Genomic DNA, 24,081 nt, shown 5'->3' on the forward strand with positions numbered 1-24,081 from the left:
GATATGAAGTGATACATCGCTTTTTATTGCTTCTGTCAGTCTTTGGCTGCCTGCGGGAATGAGCTGCACTCCCCTCACTGTCACCTCAAACGCTTATTGTAACACCCGCTGGGTACCGGAGTCACACGCCGATCTGAATCTCAATGCGTCTTGTATTAAAGTAAGATATCCCCCCGTTAAATAAAGCAAAACGCACTCTTGCAAAACGATGCTTAGCATGAAACCAAGGGACATGATCGGCACTTGAGATGAGAAGAATAATCATAATCTTGACTTGAATTATTTTATTTCAACCTTAGTAACTCTAAAATGATATTAGAAATACAGATCTGGTCATGCAATTGTGCTTGATTCACTCATCTCCAGTAATAGAAATGGCTTTTCCAAGCACAGTTGGCCAGTCTGTATTCCTACTTTAATAGTGTTCCATGCAGATTTGCTAATAGGAAATCTACTTTAAGTTCCATATAAAAAGAAACTAGAATTACCGCCTCGCGGTTGTATGCCTCCGCCCACCAGTCGATCGATGTCTGTCCAAAATGTCATCATTACATCATTTTATCCTTTCTTCAAATTTGTGCCAAATTTGTAGAAATTCCCTCCGGACCGGACCGACAGACTAGGGATGCACTGATACCAATACCAATAGCGATACCTGGGCTTTGGGTATTGTCCGATACTGAGTACCGATCCGATACCAGTGTTTAATCAATAAGCTGTATGCCTCGCTGTGTGGAAGTGACTGGGATCATTCTTTTATGTGTAAGGCAACATCAGGCTTGACTTAAACATTGCTTTCCTAACTTTGAAAAACCAAGTGTAACAAATAAACAAGTAGATTTACATTAATTTAATTATGTATTGTTAAAATGATAAATCGTACACCAGCACCTTGGTAAAAAAAAATCTTAAAAATGAACAGGAATTACAATTCAAGTGTAAACCTTTTTTTAATGCAACAACAAATTAGTCGAAACTTAAACAGGAATTTAAATTCCAGTCTATAATGTATGTACTATATAAACATAGAATTGAATTGAATAGATCAGCCCTCATTGTCAACAATACCCGATCCAGCTATTTGAGTCAGTATTGGCCCGATATCCGATACGATATCGATGCATCCCTAGGCCATGCAACCCGAAAATATAATGCCTCCGGCCATGGCTGTCGCCGGCGCAAAGGCATACAAATCATGGTGAAGGTGTAGCCAATGTGTGAGTTATATGACCTTGAATAAAGATGAGTAAATAATGCTTTGCCAAACAAATAGACAATCAAGTGTAGCAAAGAAAAGCAAGCGAGCAAGCAAAGTCTCTCTCAACATGCATTCATCAAGCCATTCCTCATTCCTGAGTGTAAATATAAGAACTAGAAAAAGTGTTTTGACAATGACAATAAAGCATTCGAATATCTTTTTGTGAGCCAACCTAGCTCCTAGGTTTAAAAAACCCTCTATATATTTTTTTTGTTGGGCTTGTAAGCACTTAGCTAACACAATACATCAAAGTAAGCTACAGTGAGTGAACAGTACTTTGCCACATGCTTGGTGATGGATGAACTCTGTGCTGTAGAGATCAGGATGGTCTCTGTGAACATTAAGGCCTCCGCTGTGAACACGCTCTACGTTCCCCCACCTCGACACGTGCCACCTGCTGCTACGCTACTTAGTTAAAAGCACTCGGGGCCCTTCCGGTCTCTCCCGAGGCTAAAGCCTTTCAAATAGAAAACCAGCCTGGTGCCTTCTCCTCAATGGAGCTCTGAACTAGTTTAATACCTATTGTTAGAGTAAAACCCCAAAGACCTGAGACACAGAGAGGAGGAAGGAGATGAAGAAGGAAAATGAAGGAAGGGAACATGGGACGGGAGGGAAATGGAAGGAGGGAGGGAATGAGAGAAAGACAGGTAAGGGTCACACAGAGGGATTAATTCATTCTTACCCATGTTGGCATGTGTGCATGAGATAAAATATTAAAGAACAGCACTGAAAAGAAGTGAATGTCACCTTAAAGTATTGAACTAAATGATGCCAAACTATTCACTATACGGTAGTCTTTGGAGGTAAAAACGTGTCTTTGTGTGTGCTCATGTACGGATCTGTGTTAATCGTCCATGCCGTCATCTTCGTTGGTCATTTTCAGATATTTCAAGCGGTCCAAATTTCCAATATCAAAACCCAAACAGCCACAAAAGTGACTGTAAATTCACAGTTAAAATCGTTGACAAAAATATTCAGAACATGAGGTTTTTTCATGCAGCCTCAATTTAACACAATAATGTTATATTTTGAATTTTAGTCTCTCTTTTTTTTGCTCACTCTGCAATTGTCACATTATATTAAAAATATCCCATGACATATAACCCAGCATGTAAGCACTCAACACTGAAATCAGTAAAAAAGGACCAGTATCTTACATGCCTGCTCAACAATATGACAAGTGCTGGATGAAGTTCATAAAAAAGGCTAAAATTCAATTTTATTTCTCTATTATCTATTATTATCGGAGCAACAGTGCAGGGGGTTTTTAGGGAAAGGAATCTGAAACAAGGAGAGGACTGTGACATCACAAATGTTTTTTAGTCGTCATGTACAGTGTGTAAACCGCACTCCAATTGTTTTCTGTGATGACATTGTCCTCTTTTGGGGTTTTTTCAGTCAGGCAGATGCGAACGATTTCCTTTCCTACGAACCTATGAAGGTAAAAACGGTGGCTGCATCTCAATACAGAAATGACGTTTTCTCCTCATGTCCTTATTGCCTGTACTCATGGTTCTCGTCTTTTAAGTTAAAGGCCACGAAACATGGTCAAGGTGACATACAATATTGCCAGCCTAAGGGATAGTAAGTGGTGGCAAAAGTCCAAGTCCCCACTTTAAGATAATGTTTATATATATGCAGTATTTATATTGATTATTATTCGATGGAAGGTGTACAAAAAGGGGCGAGGAAGACAATGAGAATAAACTACTTTACAGTGTTGAGAGGCAGCCACTGAAAGAAAAGGTGCTTACTACAATGCAGGACGAGAGGAGAGGAAGAGGAAGTGTAAGAGGACAGGAAGAGGAGAAGAAGAGGCGAGGAAGAGGAGAGACAATGAGAGGAGAGGAAGAGGAGAAGAAGAGGAGAGGAGAAAAAAGGAGAGGAGAGGAGAGATGAAAAAGAGGAAAGGAGAGTAGAGTAGAGAAGACGAGAGACGAAGAAGAGGAGAGGAGAGAAGAAGAAGAGGAGAGGAGAGTTGAAAAAGAGGAAAGGAGAGTAGAGTAGAGAAGATGAGAGATGAAGAAGAGGAGAGGAGATGAGAAAAAGAGGAAAGGAGAGTAGAGTAGAGAAGAGGAGAGATGAAGAAGAGGAGAGGAAATGAGAAAAGAAGAGGAAAGGAGAGGAGAGCAGAAGAAGAGGGAAGGAGAGAAGAGAAGAGGAAGAGGAGAGGAGAAAAGAAGAAGAGGAGATGAAAGTAAAGGAGATGAGAGAAGAAAAAGAGGAAAGGAGGAGTAGATAGGAGGAGAGACAAAGAAGAGGAGAGGAGAGAAGAAGAAGAGGAGAGGAGAGGAGATGAAGAAGAACAGGGAAGGAGAGTAGAGAAGAGGAAGAGGACAGGAGAAAAGAAGAAGAGGAGATGAAAGTAAAGGAGATGAGAGAAGTAAAAGAGCAAAGGAGGAGAGTAGAGAAGAGGAGAGTACATGAGAAAAGAAGAGGAAAGGAGAGGAGAGAAGGAGAAGAGGAGGAGAGGAGAAAAGAAAAAGAGGAGAGGGAGAGGAGGTGCAGTTGGCTTGCATGTCTGGAATCGGGTTTCCAGTAAATCTTGAACTAGTGTTGGACCATGCAGACAGACGCACACGCCTTACGAAGGAAAGCCGCATTTTTCTTCACGGCTCCACGCAGAGACTGAAAACGTTGGTTCTTACCTGGGGATAGAGAGCACGGCTCAGCAACACACAACACACACACACACACACACATGGACACACGCATGGAGACACACAATAAGCACAACTACAGAAATGCACACAATACTGTAAATTCGGGCACCAATAATCACATGTACCGGCTCTGATGAAAAATACACAACCTGTTGCAAAGAAACCTGATTGCTTCTGCTGAAATGACGTTCCCTCTTTACAGTCACACCTCATTGCATTACTCCAGCTATTACTATAATTTGAGATGTATTACTAGCATAACTGGCAAAACGGCATTTGCTGCCTTTTCTCTCTTGTACCATTTAGTTTTTTAAGTCTCTGTTTCATTGCCAGACTTTGCCATCATGTCTGAACTAAAATGTTCTCGTTCTCTACGGTAAGAAAAGAAATTACAGAACAGAAAGAGGATGAATTCATTGGGAGGATTCATATTCTAGAGAGTGGAGGAAGTCGACATTCAAAAAGCAAGTTGCTGTGTTGTTTTTCACTGAGCACTACACAGTACAATACATGGCTCCATCTTATTCTCCTTCCTCTTGGCCAACACAATAGCTATTGTTTCCTGTCCACTTCACCCCTTCCTCTCACACTATTTGCATCATTGTGAGCCCTGTACATTCATCATCGTGCTCCTCCATACTGGGATCATCCCATTGTTGGATTCTGCTCATTTTATTCCAGTGATTCACATGTGACTGTCCCAGCATACTGCAGAATAGTACTAGCAATATTGAGTGAGTCAATTTGTACAGTACCAGAAATAAAACTGCATACACAGATGTGAAGCATGAAATCTAGCACACATCTAGTACACAAACATACATACAAATACGCAGCTACACACACACACACACACACATACACTTACTGTAGATAATATTCATCTAAATTAAACAATCACTGCACCAGGATTGTAGCTTTTGAAGCATTGACTAAAGTGCAGATGATAGTGATGAATGAAACCGGCTTCTTGGGTACCACTGTATTCACACACAAAACCGCCCTCATAAATATTGTTCCTATTCTTGGTGAAAAACACATTGCATGACATTTAAAGAGAAATATAAATATATATATATAAACATGTAGGTTCTACAAACAGAGATGGGCTGATGACCACTTATATTTTGATCAAAATACTATAGTATAATATAGTTTTACTTTTTATGACCTCCGTTATCACAATGAGCCACAGCAAACACGGAAGGCAGCCAATCTAACTCCGCACACTCTCGAGTAGCATTTCTCATCGGGGGCGGTACCATCCCCCAGGAGGCGTTCAGAGAACGTTGTGGGCTGGAAGCAATATATGTGTGGGACATATGCTTAAATACAAAGAGCACAATCACCTGTCAAAATGCCACGTTTAAACATATTTATCGTCGTTCATATTTCAGTTCATTGCGACTGACTGGATTGAGCGACCGACCGACTGAATAGAGAGAACGACCGACTGGATTGAGCAGTAACCGACTGGATAGAGACCGACTGACCGACTGGGTCGATCGAGCGAGCAACTGGATAGAGAGGACGACCGAGGATGACTGGAAACTAGGGCTGTCCCAAATACCATATTTTGGGCTCCGGAGCTTCGGTAGCAATCAGCAGCGAATATTTGAAGCTTTGGCCAGCAACAGCCGCGGTTGTGTCTCGTCCTCCTGCTTCTTCTGCCCCATTTTTACATCTTGTGTGAATGGCACACACACTTCTGTGACTACACTCAGCGTCTCCTCTCCTCATCCCTCTGTGTGCAAGTATTGACGTACCTCAAAGTCACGTTTGCGGGCCCTCTCCCCCTAAACGGCAGCATTTTTGAGGCAGATGTCTCAGCGCATTATGCAACTCCTCTCCAGCAATGCCCGGCTGCAAGCGCCGCAGGTAATGCAGCCTCTGGCCCGAGCCCCTCATGGGTTGCATTGGATAACGCTTGGAGACATAAGCAATGGCGGCGAGGGCTCCGGCTTGGCTCGGGAAGGACTCAGCCTGACATTTCGTTCGATCGTTCTCGCCTGAGAGGAACGCCATAGCGCTGCAACACGTGTCTTTCGGTTTAATTAAAGCCGTTAATTTTTAAGGATTCTGCAGTATTGTTGTTTGTATTGTTATTTTTATTGAGTAAAAAACATTTTTCGGAGGGTTCGGTATGTTATGTGTGTTTGTAATCCCGAGGGGTTAAAAAAAACACACAAAAAAACTAATCCAAAATTGAAAATCGAATACCTACACAACAGGCAAATAATCAAATAGTCAAATATTCGAGTCCAGCCCTACAGGAAACACACGCAAATGTACCGAAGAAAACACCATATGATACATAAATAAAGAAAGAACTAACCATTCATATCATAAAGCATCACATTTGAGTGTGACCGTGTGCGCTCACAAATGATAACCACCATATTTTAGAGGCTCTTGATGCACGCACACACTCACTCAGGCTGCTGCTAAAAGCAGTGAAAATCAATATGACATCAACTACTCTCAAAAAAAACAACAACGATGCACACACCATAAACATTTGTCTTCATGCGAACACACTGATCACATCATACATCAATATGACGCCCCTGTAGCTCTTCATGTGAAGATGGGATGATGGATAGACATGTCGAAAGGTGTGTGTGTGTGGTCTCTGCGTCAGTGTGTGGTCACTACTATGACTTGTTCATGATGTGAAATCGCATCTGTTCTCTGTCCTAGATACCCTCTCTGTCACACATACACACACACACACACATACACACACACACACACACACACACACTCTCTATATATTTCTATTCCTTTTCATCTCTCTCTGCTATCCTCTCTTCTATTCTCTAAGTGTCCTATCCCTTCTTAGGACATGCGTATGTGTGTGTGTGTGTGTGTGTGTGCATGTGGTCTATGCAAAATGTCCTGGGCAGCAGGGACAAACTGCCCTCATTCATCTTCCCAGAGGAGGATCCATCCATCCATCCATCCATCCAGGAGAGAGGGAGACAGAGCAATAAGAGAGAAAGTGACTCGATTTTGCACCTTCACAAACAGGAGGGGTGATTGATCTTTCTGACGGAGAACTTCTGATCATACGTATCAATCATTTTGACATCTAAAGTTATACCGTTTAATAAAAGTAATGGATTGAATTTTGCACCTGACTGATATCCAAAGATTTAATACCACATTTATATGTTTATATTGGACTAGACTGGATCAAGCACCTGACAAATTCTGTCTTGTTTTCCCTTCAACTAACTTGGTCTTGCCTGGACATTGTATGTAATATCAGTGATGCAGAACTACAACAAAATTGAAGGAAAGAAGCATTCCGATATTGTGATGTGACATTTTACAAAATTGGCCCAATTGGGGGGCCACATACTGTATTTGTTAACGCGCCAGCCACTGCTGATGTGTTTTTGCCACACTGATTGGCCCAGGGGTGCGCAACGGTAACAGGTGAAAACAAGTCGATTTGTTACGGATTAGCCGCAGGGGTGTTGTGTCTTATTTTCATGTAAATTGGGTCATTTGACCACGGTAATTTCTTGAGCTTTGCTGAAAGATTAAATCGTAATTTTTTCTTTCTTTCTTCTTCCCTTGGCAGTCATCAGTGTTTCTCAGAATGAGCAACAGCGTTTTGTAGCAGATGAGCACGCTGTGTGCAGAATGCATGCCTCTGCCTCTGCATATTTAGTCTTCATCATTCATTCATCATCAGTGTGAGGAAGCTCACAGTACATACTGAACACTACACACATTTTGTCAAATCCCTGTGCCTCTCTTTCTCACCCTCCCTCTCTCTCTTTCTCGAGTTCTATCTTCTCTAAGGTCAAACCTCCAGGTCAAAAGAGGTCAGCGCTGTACGCTCCCTCCCCCAGGAAATGTAGCTCAGTCCTGGGGAGACATGTGCCATGTGTGGCTGCCTCTCTCTGGAGGTGTTGTGGATAGAGACAGGGTGTTAATTTGTGTGTGTACATTTCTGTCAGAACACAAGTACACACGTTCCTAAGGGTGCGCGTGTGTGTGTAAGTGAGTGAGTGTGTGAGTGTTTGTATGCAAGTGTGTGCCCAGAGGCTATTAGCTGCAGTCTGACACATTCCACTAATATCTAAACAGGTTTTAAACCTCAGGAGGGTTCTCAGCCAAAGCAAGCAGACAATATTAACATCCTCTCAGTCTGTCAGTCAGTCACTCTGTCAGTCGTTCATTCACTCACTATGAACCACCGCTACCGTGTGATGGAGACGTCAGTCGTGAGCTCACTACTTACAGACCGAACACTAGATTTGACACAAACATTATGCACAACTTTCTTGTGTGCACGAAGCACAAAATATCTTCAGATATAAACACAATCAATCCAACCACGCTGTCTCACACAAAGTCTTAACCCAAAACACAGCCGATACCAACGCACAACAAGTCATAAATCACACCATCGCGCTCATGCGTAGTCATCCTCGAGGCGAACTGCAGTAAGCAAATAGATCGTCACTCGCTCTTGGCATATTTCACTGTTTAAAAGACACACACACACACTGTGGTACTCACGGTTTCTAGGTTTGTCATCGTCCATGCCCTCCTCTTCATTCTCTGGGTCAATGTCTTCAGCCTGAGTGATCCAGTCTAAATAGCCCTACATTCACACACACACGTAGAAACACAAAGCAAATATTGATTGCTTAGCAGCAGTGAGAGCATTCTCTTTTATCAACAAAGCCAGTGGTGGAAGAAGTGTTCAGATGCTTTACTGCAGTTAAAGTACTAATACCACACTGTTAAGATACTCCACTACAAGTAAAAGCCCTGCATTCAAAACCGTACTTAAGTAAAAGTATGTAAGTATTATCAGCTAAATGTACTTAAAGTAAATATTACTGTTGCATTAAAGTATATGTAGTATTTTACCACTTGTAGATGTTTTTAACACCTTTGTATACTTTATAAATTGCCCTGTTTTCAACCTTGTGATGTTGCATTTTCCATCTGATCCAAGAGGTTTTTTTAAATAATTTATTTAGCTTAAGCAGTAGGATACTTTTCTCAATACATAAAGGATATTTCATCCTTCAGTTTATCACAAACATTCAACATCAACACATCTGGAGATTCATGGTTTCCACTGGACCGGAAGAAAAACATCTGATGGTCATCTGAAAAGGTAACTAAAGCTGTCAGATCAATGTAGTGGAGTAAAAAGTACAATATTTACCTCTGATAGGTAGTGGAGTAGACATATAAAGTCACTTAAGATGGAAAAAGTCAGGTAAAGTACCTCAAAATTGTACATATACTTAGTTGCTTTCCACCACTGAACAAAACTGCAGTCATCCGACATCGGTTTGAAATCTTTTGAATGAAATGTTTCAGCTTTCATTAAGTTTCTCGATGTTCCTGCAGCAAATTATTATACTGAAACTTTAAGATGATTTAAGGACGTACAGTAGTTGTAACTACTGTATCTTACCGATTTTAAAATCCTATACTTGTCTCTTTGATTTCCTCTTTATCCCATCTGTGTGGTAACTTCAGTCTCTCTGCTCTGCTTTCTATGCTTACTGCCTTAAACCGGTGGTATTTTTCACTTCTCTTTGACATCCATCTAAAATGTCAATCACCTTTTTTGAAAGCGCGGCAGTAATATACTGTGAATCTAAGTGGCTGGTGAAGAGTGGCTAACATCCTCTTTCAGAAGGCGCCTCAATTAAACACGCACAGAGATAACAGCCATACCTTGAGGTCCTCTTCCAGTTGCTGTTTTTCTCTGAGTTTCTGGAAGTCACCGCGTGCCTTGGCCTTCTCTCTCTCCTTGGAAAACTCTCTGGGAGGAGGGGAGCAGGATGGAGGGATGGAGGGGGGGGGTAGAGAGAGGGGTAGAGAGAGAAACCAGAGACAGAGGGAGGGGAGAGAAAAATCTGAAAATCTAGACTGCAAAACAAATCATGTGACAATATAATGCAGAACGTTATACAATGCTTCAGGACAGGAAGGAGGGAAAACCTGCTAAAGAGAGAAATCAAATGTAAAGTGAAGAGAGGAAGCCTCTGCCAAGGAGACAATGTGTTAGTATGCAAATACAGATGAAAGCACATTGGAAGCTGAATTCACATCTCAGTCAATCCAACGCATCCAAATATATTTTAAGCAGCCGACAGATGCGTACAGTTGAATTCAGTTCTGTTTATATGTTGGCAGACATAAGGGTAACTTCTGCATAGACACACCTTCATATAAAACACACAATGTGAAAATCACTGATACACTGCTTATACTGTACTACTGTTTAAAGATCTATTTGTCTGCAGTTTGTTCCTAACATTTACGAAGTGTCTGGATTCTAATCATTAACCCTGATGCGCTGGTGGGAATATAAATTGAGACACCCCTACTGACTGACCACGTGTGGATAAGTGAAGTCATTTACTTTGAGGAGAAGGAGAACGTTTTGGAACAAAGGTAAGAAAACTTCCCCATCGGTGTTAGCCGCTGGTCAACTTCCAGCTGAGTCAGGATGCTTCTAGTCTGAAGTTATCACCTGTGGCCGAACATTGCTGATGAATAGGACAAAACAATAAACAGAACTGAAGCATCTAAAGCGACAGTGTGTAGGATTTGGTGGCATCTAGTGGTGTGGTTGCAGATTGCAACCAACTGAGTACCCCTCCACTCACTCCTCCCTTCCCAAGACTGCGGTAACGTGAGCCGCTGAGCACAAAAAACGCGGTAATGCCGTTCGCCACGCTCAGAAGCCATCCTTACCATAATAACACTACTTTAGGAGCAACGGAAGTCAGGCGGCGGCTGGCGGTACCACGGTTTCACACTCTGCGGCTCACGTTAGCGCAGTTTCACAAGCACGTCGGAGAACTACGGTGGCGTTCAGGTAACGTAAAAACCCTAAAAGGCTCTCTCTAGAGCCAGTGTTTGGTTTGTCCGTTCTGGGCTACTGTAGCAACATGGCGGAGCAACATGGCGTAACTCCATGAAGAGGACCTGCTCCCTATGTAGATATGAAGGGCTCATTCTAAGCTAACGAAAACACAATGATTATAAGTTTGAGGTGATTATACACTAATGAAAACATAGTTATAAATATTATATTCCATTTCTGCTAATAGATCCCCCAAAATGCTACACACCGGCCCTTTAAGAGGATGTTTATTTTTTGAGGACTGCTCTCACACTTTGATGCTACAAGTGTCATACAAATGCATAAAACATTGTAATGATTACATAATATAATGTTTTGGTCCATAATATACTTATAAAACCGAAAGTGATTGTCAAGATGATTTGTAATTAATACGGATTAGTCATCTAACTTTTGCTGTCCCAGGGCTCCAGGTGCTCCCAAGCCTGCTGGGAGTTGCAGTGTCTGCAGTCCACCCCTGGGTCTCCTCCCAGCTGCAATGTGCTTGGTAAAAACCCCCCCGAGGGAGGGGCAGAGAGGGCATCCCTCACCAGCTGTACTACCTCAGCTTGGAGGAGAAGTGGCACCGAGGTCGCCCTGCATCACTGAGCTCATCACCTTTTGTCTGCCATCTCATTCTTTCGGTCACCACCCAGAGGTTTTGGTCCACAGATCGTAATGAAGACATACAGGTAAACTGAGAGCTTTTATTTTGATCCCTAAGCTATCTTTTTTCATAAAACATTCTGCAATTCTTCATGTAGAAAAACAACGTGACCGAAGTGTGTAAATGTAGAATTAACACGAACAATCCTCCTATATCCACTTATTACGGAGCGATCAGATTGATGCCTGCTTTTTTCAAGTTCCTCGGGATTTTTTTGGAGGTGATGTGGACAAAGAGAGGACATGAGCAAAGATGATTTAAGACAACTAAAATCAATGTTAGAGAAGAGTGTGAAATATTGAAACATTATGATGAAACCTGGTGAAATTACTTCCAGGTGTCCGGGGTGAAAAAAAAAGGAAAGAATTAAGGGACACTTGATTAAACGCTGCACTTGGGGAAGGTCAAAGTCAGGTTGCAGACAAAGAATTCATTCGGATGAGAGCTGACAGGAGCTGGGAGGCTTGGGGAACATTTCGATGGTCCATTGACAAGTTAACTTTTGCTGGTGCCTCCCCCCTGTCATGAGTACTTTGAATGAGGATTTATCGGTGCTAGTCCATTATCTCGCACCTTGTCATCTTGGGTTTGGACATTACAACTTTGATAGCTGTATATACAGTTCAATTAAGGGAGAGTTTTTGCGGCCATGGAAGTTTCAGACTTATCTGAAAGTTCATCTGAATCAGATATTATGCAATCAATACATAGATTTGAATTAAACATGCTCCCTGCAGGGCAAGATCAGGATCCATAATGAAACTCTCTAGATTGTTATGTGCCATTTTCATTGATTTTTACAGTCAGTCTATAGCCTGGAAGAGAACTCGAGATGGAGAGTGTGTGTGAGAGAGAGCGTGTGTGTGTGTGTTCTGGGTTAAATTTAGAGGAATGATGGAGCAGATCACACCTACAGACAGATCAATGAGCATTAGGACAAACTGCTACTGTTTCGCTTGTCAGAACATTAGCAGGAGACCCAATCCTATTGATCCGTGTTTGTGTGTGCCAGTGTGTGAGGCATCACTCTCAATTTTCCCATCATCACCTCATTTTTCTGTCCTAAGTCATCATCGGATTCTCTTTTTTCCCTTCACTTTCTGTTCCCTTTTCTCTCGCCACCATTCTTTCTATTTACGCGTTACATCAAATCCAGACAAAACACCGTCCCACCCGACGTTTCTGTGTCTACGCCCGTCGCTCTCCTTCGTCCTGTTTAGCCATTAGTTATTATGCCAATCTGAGACCCACACACACTCCATGGAGGAAGCAGTTGGTAAAAGGTCAGGCCGTGTAGTGCGTTGACAGCATCATTAGTCAGAAGTCAGACAAAGAGTCAGACAGCCAAACCCCCCCAAGCTGTTTGGACCAGATAGACCTCTATTATTTTTCCCACAATGCTGCTGTCACGTCACAGTGGGTATCGAGAGTCAGATTCGGGTCAGTCAGTCAGGGGTGAGTCGCTTCACTCCCCTAAACCTGTTCCCTACCCGAGTTCATCATAACCTACACCGGCATGTGAAGAAACCATCGGAACCAGTAGAGGAATGTGACATTTTTCACAAATTAGTTTTATTAATTAGGTAAAATTAGGTAATAATTATATTGTTTTTTTTAATGGATGTTGGTGGTGGCCAATAACCATAAGCCTTAAGACAAGGTTAAGGTTAACTTTTTAACACAGTACTACAGTAGTCTACAAACACAGCTTTCATTTGGTAATATTAGGTTGTGTCCACTTGGAGCCTGGACTCATACTGCTGGCTGCTTATGGTTCTTTTTATTATAAATTGAGATGTTTTGTGTCATCCCAGCAGCGCAGAGAACTAAGCATTTTATGATAGTAAGTGCTATTCTATAGAGGCAACACTGATAGAGTTGTAGAGAGCGTAGAGTTGGGTAGAATGAGACCTTTTTGGTTCGGCTTGACTCGACTCACTTTTGATACCAGGTCCTTTTCTCTATTTCGTTTTCCACTGCAGATAGTACCCCCTCAGTGTAGGCGGGGATTCTCAGCTGATTGCCTTAGCGATGGCCCTTTGAAACGGCCATAACATCATCTTCAACGCGACACTTGCTGAATCCTTTCAACAGCAACCAAACAGACCAAACGTCTGTACCTTGTAAATTGTACGACGTAGTGCATTTTTTACGGTAGTTTTGAGGGCTGATATTTTAAAAAATATGGGTCGAGATGAGTGAATAAAAAAATTGCTATTGTCGCTATTGACGGTAGCTTGGCTATTTAAAAACAGCGGGTTTGTCCCGTGTAGGATGTCCCGTGTCCCCTAGTGACGATTCACTCTGTCTCTCTAGTATTGGCTCAGCTCGCTTGGAACCTCGACCGAGGTGCTATCCACAAATTTTGGTAATGGGAGTTGAGTAAAACTGTGTCGTACCATGCAGTGGAAATGCGTCATTAGAGCGGTAATATCCAAAAGGTCTCAATGGTCCTGTTGAAGTGCCCTAGAGAGCCAGATGCTGAAGTACGATTTCACTACAGTCAGATACAATGATAATGACTAACAATGTAAGTGCGGTTGATTTAGTTCAGATCTGCAAATCCACATACACGTTGTACTGTCAAACGTTTTGGACACTGTCAGGTTTTCCTTGTGCCACATGTTCTGGTATGTATTGTGTTTCTATAATACTCCTCAAACTGTACCTGTACCAGTTTTATGACAACACATCCCTGTGCACCGTTTGTACAGTACTTTCTAAACTTAAACAACATCAACTGTCCGTAGCAGGAAGTAAGACAGAAATAAAGAGTTCCCTTCAGAAGAAACCATGGATGTATAACTGGATACTGGACCCCAAGATGTCACTTATTGTCAAAAGAGAATTACTCGCCTGGCCCATACACCAAAAAAGTTTTCTTGGCTTGAGGAAAGTCTTACAAATATAAAACCTCCATGGATCAAAAAATCATAACAGAAAGGAGTCATAATTGACCTCATGTCAACAGTTTTACAGACGTCTCTTTCACAATGGTGGTCTGTGGGGGAAAAGGCCTTTTGAGCCGCGGGGGGGATTTTTCGTTGCAATACCATGAGTGGCCACTGGAAAACAATTGGAAGCAAGACTGAGTGGCCGCACCGTATCCATGTCTCATTACACATCCATGGCAAAAACAAACAGCAAAGCTCTCTAAGAACAGCATGAAGGAGAGAGAGAGAGAGAGAGAAGTTAGTCTCAAGTGACTTTTAACCTTTTGCCCTTACCCGCTCAATACCCCCAGAACCAAGTTTAGCACAAAGAAGGATCCGATGATGATTAAGGTGACAAAATACACCCAGGGCCACCTGTACCCTACTGCATCATTCACCTATAGGTGGAGAGATGGAGGCATGGAGGAGCAGGACCGAAGTAGAAGAGACAGAAAGGATGGAGGGGAAAGTTAAGATGGAGGGATGAAAGCGAGGAAGGAGCAATCAGGAATGTTAGGAGAGAAGGGGATGAGGGGGAAGAGGGAACGAGGTTAGATCCTTAGTGAAAGATCCCAACAGATGGAGCAGTTTTTGCTTCTGCAGGATCCCTGCTGAGCTTATGGTGCATTCAATGTATTTGTCAGAGTCACTTAACGGGCCACATGGCAACGTATCTGACCGGCTGTATTTGAAGGTTACAAGTTTAAAAAACAGTTTGATTCACTTTAGTTCCACTCAGATCAGCTCATTTCAGGCGTAACCACTGTGGAGAGAAGGTATTTTAGTTAGACACTTCAACAGACTGTGCAGCAGGACTCCCATGGATTGGACATCATCACTGTTCTTTACTCAAAATAAATGTAATTTAATAATAAAAAGCTGTTTAGTCTTAGCTTTTTTAAATTGAAAGTTTTCATTTTTAATGTTTGAGATGTAATTTATCATTATGATTACTATTATTGTCATCGTTGTTGTTATCATGCTGTTTTTAACTCTAGTGATCAAATTATTTATATCTGGTAACTGTAATGCTTTTATGAAAATGATGTTCCCTATCCGGTGCAGCCTTCCATCCTATAATTTCCATTTTTAATGCTTTTAATGTTTCCTCTCCTCCAGACTTGACTCCGTCCTCAGAATAACCTTTTTTTTTTTTTTTGCCTGTTGTGTTTTCCCTGTTGTGCAAGTTTTTTTTAGGTTCCACCTCCACGGCTGACCTGAGGGGTGAATTATTAATACCCCAGTGTGTCCCTACAGGCCGGGTGGTGCTTGTACTAAAACAGCGTGACTTGGCAGAGTGGGGTATAACAGCCACCCGGCTCGCCCGCTGGAGCAGCACTTATTGAAACTGAACATACAGACGCGGACACGGGCGACACGTGTCTCTGTACAAATATGCACACGCTGTACATATACAAACAATGTTAGCAGATTGCATGCTAATCTGCGCACAAGACAAACACGTATGTAAACCAAGGCATGTATGCACACAAGCCCGTCGGGTGTTTAAGGAGGAAGACGGTCTGGACTGAACAAAAACAACTTACATCACTAAAAGAAAGATAGAAAGACCACAGAAAGCTGCTTGTATATGCAATTAAACACGCGCTGGTCAAAAGTGAGTTTGAATGGTTTGTGTGTGTGTGTGTGTGTGTGTGTCCATCTGTCCACCACAGACAGGTTGTGACGGCATGAGGCCCCTTGATGTCAACTGACGTAAACATAACGGATAGACAGAGTGCTCGTCACTGCTTCTGCAGAGTGCACGCGTGTGTTTTTCTCATGCTTGTGACAAAGGATTGATTGAGTGGAACAGAAAGGAGAAAGAGTGGGAGGGAGATTTTCCTAAGTTCAGCGATCGTCAGTTCGTTTTTCCTCAACTTCTAGCTCGACTTTTATTGGTAGACTGCTGTTATCACCGTCCTCTTATTTGCATTTCATTTATTCTGTGTGCCACATGACTAAACCAAAATAATCTGCACAGTGCACATCAATGCTAATTTAGACTATTTGTCAATTTAGCTGTATTTGCACCTCCTTTGACCATCATTTGGCATTCTGTAAATCAGTCAACACTGAATGTTGTGCTTTTTTATAGAAATAAACCCCATTTTGTTCCTTTTCGCACATAAGCGCCCACATTGATCAAATAAAGAAAAAACTTTTAGTATATTACAGTATAGTAAAATATTTGTAAAATACTAAGCACGTTATCAATAAATAGTCGGAAGATCAGTATGAAGCAGTGACGAGGATGGAGCAGTTAAAGCAGGCGTGTGTGGCGCGGCGGTGGCAGGTTGAGCGTCATCTTTTCTTGTACAATGTCTGGTGTAATCGGTAAACACCGGTGTTATCACAAGTTTATTAACCGGTGGGAAAATTTCATCACTGTGGTATTCATAGCGTGCGGATGCTTAAACAACAGTAGCTCACCTTCGGCCTTTAGCCACGTTTTGCTCTGCAGCTCTTTGTACTAATCCCTTATTGTGTGTAGTAAAATTAAATGTGCTCAATTGAAATGGCGATGATGATGACAAGGGATTATGATGATAAAGGCCTAAGCATGTTCAGTTTGCAGCATGGGATTCTGGATTTAGACAGTATAGCAGTTGAACCAGGCAGCTTCAAACCTAAATAAATTAAAATGAACTAAACTAAAATCAATAGCCTCCAAACAAAATGCTTAGAAATAAGATGTATAGTACAGTTTATGTAAAGTGTTTTGTTGACTTAAAAAGATAATGCCATGTAAAGTGAACCCTAATAATAATAATAATAGTATCGATAACAATAATACTAGTAATAATGAATGATATTTTTTTCAGCGGTTCACTGGATCCCTAAAAATCAACAATAAGTGGCAGTTTAAATGTCTGGTCCAGGGAGTCTTGCTGCATGGTCATTTATCACATCTAATACACTACGTATTGTACAGCCACATCACAAACAACACACACACATACACACACACACACAGACATTTGTACACACGTGACGACAGCACAACCTCTTACCCGCTCAACACCCCCAGAACGAGATTGAGAACGAAAAAGGAGCCGAAGATGACGAGAGAGACAAAATAGACCCACGGCAGCTCATAGCCCATAGCATCCTGCATCTGAGAGAGACAAGAGACATAGGAGAGAGACGGAGACGGAGAGAAGAGAGGGGGTTAACAGGGAGAGGGTTGGTGGGGTGGAGGAGAGAGGAAAGAAAGCAGCAGAGGTCAAGGACAGAAAGTGTGTTATAGAGAGGGAAATAAAGAAGGAAAAGATGACAGGCAGGAAACAAGGAAAGAGCAGTGCATATTAAAAAAAGAGCAGTAAAGACCTGGCGAAGCGAGCGTGGCAATATTGTATGATGAAGTGTGTAAACCCTTTTGTCTGCCTGCTGGAGAGCAGCTGCTTGACGCTCCGCAATTAAGAAACGCACTAAACAACACTTAACTGCTTTTATAACTCAATGACAAACCTTCGCTCGTATTCAAAGTGTGTTGTTTACACCGTTACAGTACACAATCCCTTCAGAAAACTTTTCTTGGAAAGGTGAATGAGCCTCTACGGGAAACACATTTAGATGCCGTGACTCTACATTTGTCCATATAAACCAATTATATTCTGTTATATAGAGGATTTACGGCATTTGATACTAAAAAAATGCAAGTGGAATCAATAAAGATGACTTGTTTCGGGGAATGTGCCACACACACCCTTGTGGATATTGTATTAAGGACGGCTTGTGTGTGTCAGATCGTTATCAGGGCTGATGTAAATGGGAGACGGTGTGGACAAGGTGATGTCTGAGCAATTTAGTATCCAGGATTCGATTATAACAGAAATGTCATATTGATAATATGCACGTAAACTTTAAAAGAAAACATTAAGAAAAAAAATCCTGTTCTATCACTTAAAGAGCTGTCACTTTAACATGGAGACATGTTGGACAGAGATAGAGAGACAAAAAGGGAGATAACAGAGGACGAGAGAGGGTTCAGTTGCTATACGACAGCAGCAGAAGCTGGATGTCATTAATCTATATTCCCGAATATATGTGAGACAATGAAAACTATGGAAATGCGTGGCCCGAACTTAATGAAAGGCTTGGTGTTGTTTAAATGTTTTTTCTATAATCATTTATACTCCAAACAAATAGGCCCCATTCATTACACAGACAGGCTGGAGACACAAGCGCTCTCATAATAAGTGAATTGTAGGATTTAACTGTTGTGATGCTGTGTGTGTGTGTGTGTGTGTGTGTGTGCAGGAGGTTGCAGCAGACAGGGTAGTTGCAGGAGGGGTGTAGAGCTAGTAAGCTCTCTGCTCCATGTGTTCAGTACATGCACTCAGAGACAAACAACTCGTGCGCACACACAAACACACACACACACACACCTGCTTGTATTTACAGTAAGGTCTCACACTCACACCAAAAACTGACCAATTCTGACAGTTACATTTGGTCACCCAACTTTTCAACAGACTTTTTTTTACCAGTGTAACTGTTCATTCCACTTTTGTATTCGTTAAAGAGGACCTATTATGCTTTTGTGCTTCTTCCCCCTTTCCTTTAGTGCGTTGTAGAGTTTTTTGTGCATGTAAAAGGTCTGCAAAGTTACAAAGCCCACGCCACAGGGAGTTACTCTCCCCCACAGAAACACTGCTCCTGAACTGCCTGAAACGCCTCGTTTGTCCCATTGTCCCAAAGTCCCACCTTTTCTTCTGTAACGTGGTGATGTCACCAAGTAACACATTTGCATAATACCTGCCAAGCGGCTAGTTTGGCAAGGCCTCAAAAAAAGCTAGTAAGGCATAACAATCGAGCGTTTTTTGAACATTAAAGCATGTAAACATGTTCTAGAAAAAACCCAAAATACAAGTATGCACCAGAAAATGAAGCAAAATAGGTCCTCTTTAAGATGAATCTAATAATTCATTCACTACTTTAGTATTGCTTGATAGCTAGCCCCAGTTTGTTCCTCTCATGTATTATTCTAGTCACAGAGCTTAAAATCGGACTGTAATTTATCACTTCTTAACACTGTTTTGAGAGTATTTACAAACTCTTATATCCATCAGAATTAAAGAAAATACTGTATCTCATTTGCTTGATTGACAATGTGAAGACATTTTCATACAAAACAAGCATATAACGAGCAAGGAAATATGTCACTTCTGGCTGCTATCTTTATTTGATCAGGAAATATAGTCAAACTCTAGATAAAAATCTTTTTCATTGTGCAATGCACTGATTATTCAAAGAGTCTTTCAGGATCCTGGGAAATAAATACATAAATGCGTTAAGTGTTGCTCAACAACCTTCTGAGATCACATCATCATTTAAATTTCAGAGAAATGGATGCGTCGCTCTATGACCTGAAGATAATGATAATACATTAGAAGTGCAGATTGGGGCTATCAGATATACAAGGAAAAAAAATAGCACAATTTCATTCTAGTGTAGTAGATAATGGAGACATTCAGTTGAAGTGATGTTTTGAATATCCCAAGAACCGGTATTCATCTGTACTGCATGAGTGCTTTGCGGTGGTGAAACCGACCGCACGTAACTGCCACAGCCCCGCTGAGTAACAGCTGTCTCTATACCATGAGTCTCATCACGGCAGAGTTACACAGGGTGGCAACATCACAGGACAACTCTGATTAATGTTTGAGAAAACACACATGTTAATGTAAGTTAAGGTGGAGCTTCATGACTTTTGAGCCCTTCCCACCTATTATCAGGACATCAACAATATCATAATCTGTGTGTAAAGCCATACCTCCGTCCAGAGGTCTAAATCGAATGCTTTCTCAAGAAGCCACATGTGGGAGTTTGATCGAACCTTCCCTAATATTGATTAACAGCGCAGACTAATCTATTGGTTTATTTAGCTGGACAAGGGCCGCTGCATGCTCCCGGTCATTTACTCAGGAAAGGATAGTTCTCTGTGTGTTCATATGCCTCGGTGGCTGTGAATGTGTATGCGTGCGCGTCGACACTTGAATCAAGCATCGGGATTCCACGCACGTTCCAAATGAATCGGCGCCTTCAATTACACAGTGTATTGTCTGCATCGATTTAGCCTGAGATATGAGCTAACACTCAAACACACACACACACAATCTGTGTGTGTGTGTGTGTGTGTGTGTGTGTGTGTGTGTGTGTGTGTGTCTCAGTCTTTTGAACACTCTGTGTGTGTGCATACCTGCCTTTCTGACAGAAGTGTTATTGCTTTATATTACTTTTTCAAAAGCACTCATGTGGCACTGATGTTACAGATACACTACAGTGGCTACACACACACACACACACACACCGAGCACTCACTCCACACACACACACACACACACACACACACAGATAAAGACACCGTTGTGGTGTCCGGCTCACCCAATACAGCACGTCCGTCCAGCCCTCCATGGTTATACACTGGAACACCGTCAACATGGCGAAGGCAAAGTTGTCAAAGTTGGTGATGCCGTCGTTTGGGCCCTCCCATCCCATTTTGCACTCTGTTCCGTTGTGTTTACAGTGTCGACCGTAAGCGCCTTCGGGTGCACACGGTGCCGGCTTTTCCTCCGCAATGGTGCCTGTGACAAAAGACATGGGAGAGATAGATTGTTATACTGTGTCCTTGCTATCTATGACCCAGACTCAGTGGGCAACTCCAGGTCTGAAAAGTGAAGTGCCTTAAACTTGCATTCTTTCTAATAGCCAGCAGGGGGCGACTCCTCTTGTTGCAAAAAAGAAGTCTGATTGTATAGAAGTCTATGAGAAAATGAGTCTACTTCTCACTCTATTTATTACCTCAGTAAACATTGTAAACATGAGTTTATGGTCTCAATCACTAGTTTCAAGTCTTCTTCAATACAGCATGATGTTCATTTAGTAAATTATGGTCCCATTTAGAGTCAAAAAGACCATAAAGCAGGGTATGCTTTAGGGCGTGGCTACCTTGTGATTGACAGGTCGCTAACCACGGTGTTGTCTGGTCTTGGAGTTGTCCGTGTTTTCATCTTACAACTTTAACTCTTTAACAGTGTGTTTTCAGTTTATGAAATGTAATTGTTGTCCAAATGTAAATCACCTCACACTACCTATGCAGAAAATGACTGGGACTCTTTCTTCAGGAAGAAGTATAAAACAACTCCCCACTTTGAGATTCTACTACTTTTTTAGTACATCTAAAAATAATTTATCTAAAAAGAAGTTTAAAAAGGACACATTGAGCTAAAACAGAGAGAGCAGTCACGAAAAAATCAATGTGAAAAAGTGTTTTGCTAATTATACAAAACAAGCTCTCGAGGGTGATGTATAGGATAACAGAGTATTCCACCAGCACTTACCCTGTGCAAAGCTAATGCCTCTCATGGGACCTATAACAGCACCATAACAACACTTAAGTCCATTTGTACCTAGGGGTCTTGACTGAAAATTGTTTCAATCATTTATGGCAGCTGCTGTTTCAATTACGGCCCAAATTATTCCTACTCAGAAACATAAATGATGCTTTAAATAATTAATGGAGGTTATTGTTTTCGAAGTGTTTAAGGTGTGTGCTCTATTTCCTCCCTGCTTTTGTTGGCTCATAGGTGATGTTTTACCATCATTTCAGTGGAGAAGGGTTTGTGCGGTATAGTATTCACCAGTGTGTCCGTCTCTGGAGCTGAAGTGTGAATATATGCTTACTGAAGCATGCTTTCACACACAGCTGAATACATGCTGCAAAATTGATCTGAGCATTGAGGTGCGGTATGGGAGTGTATGTGTTTGATGATGCATGTTTGTATTTGCACCTGTGCATCAGTGCACACTAGACTAGATATTCTCTCCCTCTCTCTCTACGTGCATGTGTGTGTGTGTGTGTGTGTGTGTGTGTGTGTGTGTGTGTGTACCTGTTGGCTCGTGAGCGCAGGTCTTGTGCATCTTGCCCATGAAGAGCTCCAGGCCGATGATGGCATAGATGATGATGACGAAGAGGACCAGCAGGGCGATATGGAGCAGAGGAACCATGGCTTTGATTATGGAGTTCAACACTACCTGTAAACCTGCAGCACACACACAAACACACACACACACACAGAGGAAACTGCTGAGAAAACTTTCAAACAGAAATTTAAAAAAAAAAAGAGTATTGGAACTGGCAGTAATGTTAATGATGAAAGCATTTGTTTGTCATATTAAAAGCATTCTTTCCGCATGTGATCATCCGCTCGGAGAGAGAGGACCTTCAATGAGTTTCTGAGAAATAATACAAAACATGAACGTTCCGTGTTTGACGCAACTTTCCAGTTAATTCACTCAATGCTTTGATGGACTCAGAACACGGCATACTAACAACTCATAAAAACGGTGATAGCAACACATTCTGTTGAGGAGGCTTATTGGTATGAAAAACAGCAGTGAAATGTTTTGGTTTATCTTTGTAGGATTAAATGTGGGTTTATTTGATTTGATTAATTCAAAAAATGTATTCAGACACAGGATTATATAAATAAACACCTTATCAAACACCTTATTGATTTTTTTACTCATTAAGAATTCATTGAATGTTTTTTTTTAATGCAGCCGTAAACACTGACTTAGATCTATTTATGCAGAACTACAGTACCTATGAACTGTGAATTTTGCATACTATGTTTTACTAGCTTGTCACAAAGGAGGTTAAATAATGCTCTTAACTTGACCTCTGACCTCATGATATGTGAAAGAAAATGGGTTCTATGGGTACCCACGAGTCTCCCCTTCACAGACATGCCCACTTTATGATAATCACATGCAGTTTGGGGCAAGTCATAGTCAAGTCAGCACTCTGACACTCTGACAGCTGTTGTTGCCTGTTGGGCTGCAGTTTACCAGATTATGATTTGAGCATATTTTTATACTAAATGCAGTACCTGTGAGGGTTTCTGTACAATAGTTGTCATTGTTTTGTGTTGTTAATTGATTTCCAATAATAAATGTACATATATTAGCATAAAGCAAGCATATTTGAGTATTATATACTTGACAAAATCTCCCTTTAATCGTACCATTTAACCAATTAATCGCTGTTAAATATTTTATCGATTGACAGCCCTAACTATTACACCTTTAAAGAAAAATGAAGGCCTAAATTATTCTGTAAATAATGAAAAGCTATGTATGTAATCCATTTGAACTGATCATGAAAAAAGATTGTTGCAATTATTTGCACATGATTTGATGAAGTAAATACATGCAGGTGCCTTACAAAGTTAATCTACAGATCATTATTTGTGTAAATTCTACAGCGCATAAGCAGCAGTGACACCGGACGCCTTTAAAAAGACGAGTCTGTCGGTCTGTGTGCTAATCAGCTAGCAAACATGCAACTGATCAGTTGCCATGATACCGATTCAACACAGTCCAGTGATGTTGGACAGGGTTCAGTCTAAATATTGTGCACTGCAGCAGTCACGCACTCACGCTTTTAAAAACCGAACGACGAGAGTGTGGGATGTGCACCAGCATGCAGCGCATTTGCCTGCAACTGTAATCACAAGAGCTGTCTCTCACACACACACACACACACGCAGGCACACACACAAACGCACACACACTCGCAAAGCCTTCATCCACGATATCCGATCCTTTTGTCGCTTCTGGCCTTGTTGGATTATTGATCTCTGTAGTCACTAACACAG

General features: G+C 41.6%; 1 protein-coding gene across 3 annotated transcripts in view; it reads right to left on the minus strand.

Annotated features, from left to right (window-relative positions):
• cacna1c (calcium channel, voltage-dependent, L type, alpha 1C subunit) overlaps positions 1-24,081 on the minus strand; it is a 225,087-nt gene that overhangs the window by 55,127 nt on the left and 145,879 nt on the right. For 2 of the 3 annotated variants that reach the window (XM_037760296.1, XM_037760297.1), the window contains exons 6-10: positions 22,312-22,464; positions 20,807-21,006; positions 17,431-17,534; positions 9,640-9,727; positions 8,458-8,542 (exon numbers count right to left, since the gene is read on the minus strand). In XM_037760296.1, coding sequence (XP_037616224.1) covers positions 8,458-8,542; positions 9,640-9,727; positions 17,431-17,534; positions 20,807-21,006; positions 22,312-22,464 — 630 coding nt within the window. Of the gene's footprint in view, positions 1-8,457; positions 8,543-9,639; positions 9,728-14,710; positions 14,815-17,430; positions 17,535-20,806; positions 21,007-22,311; positions 22,465-24,081 lie in introns of all 3 variants that reach the window. The other variant, XM_037760298.1, reaches the window with a different exon arrangement.

Source organism: Sebastes umbrosus, chromosome 23 (genome assembly GCF_015220745.1).
Source record: "Sebastes umbrosus isolate fSebUmb1 chromosome 23, fSebUmb1.pri, whole genome shotgun sequence".
NCBI lineage: Eukaryota > Metazoa > Chordata > Actinopteri > Perciformes > Sebastidae > Sebastes > Sebastes umbrosus.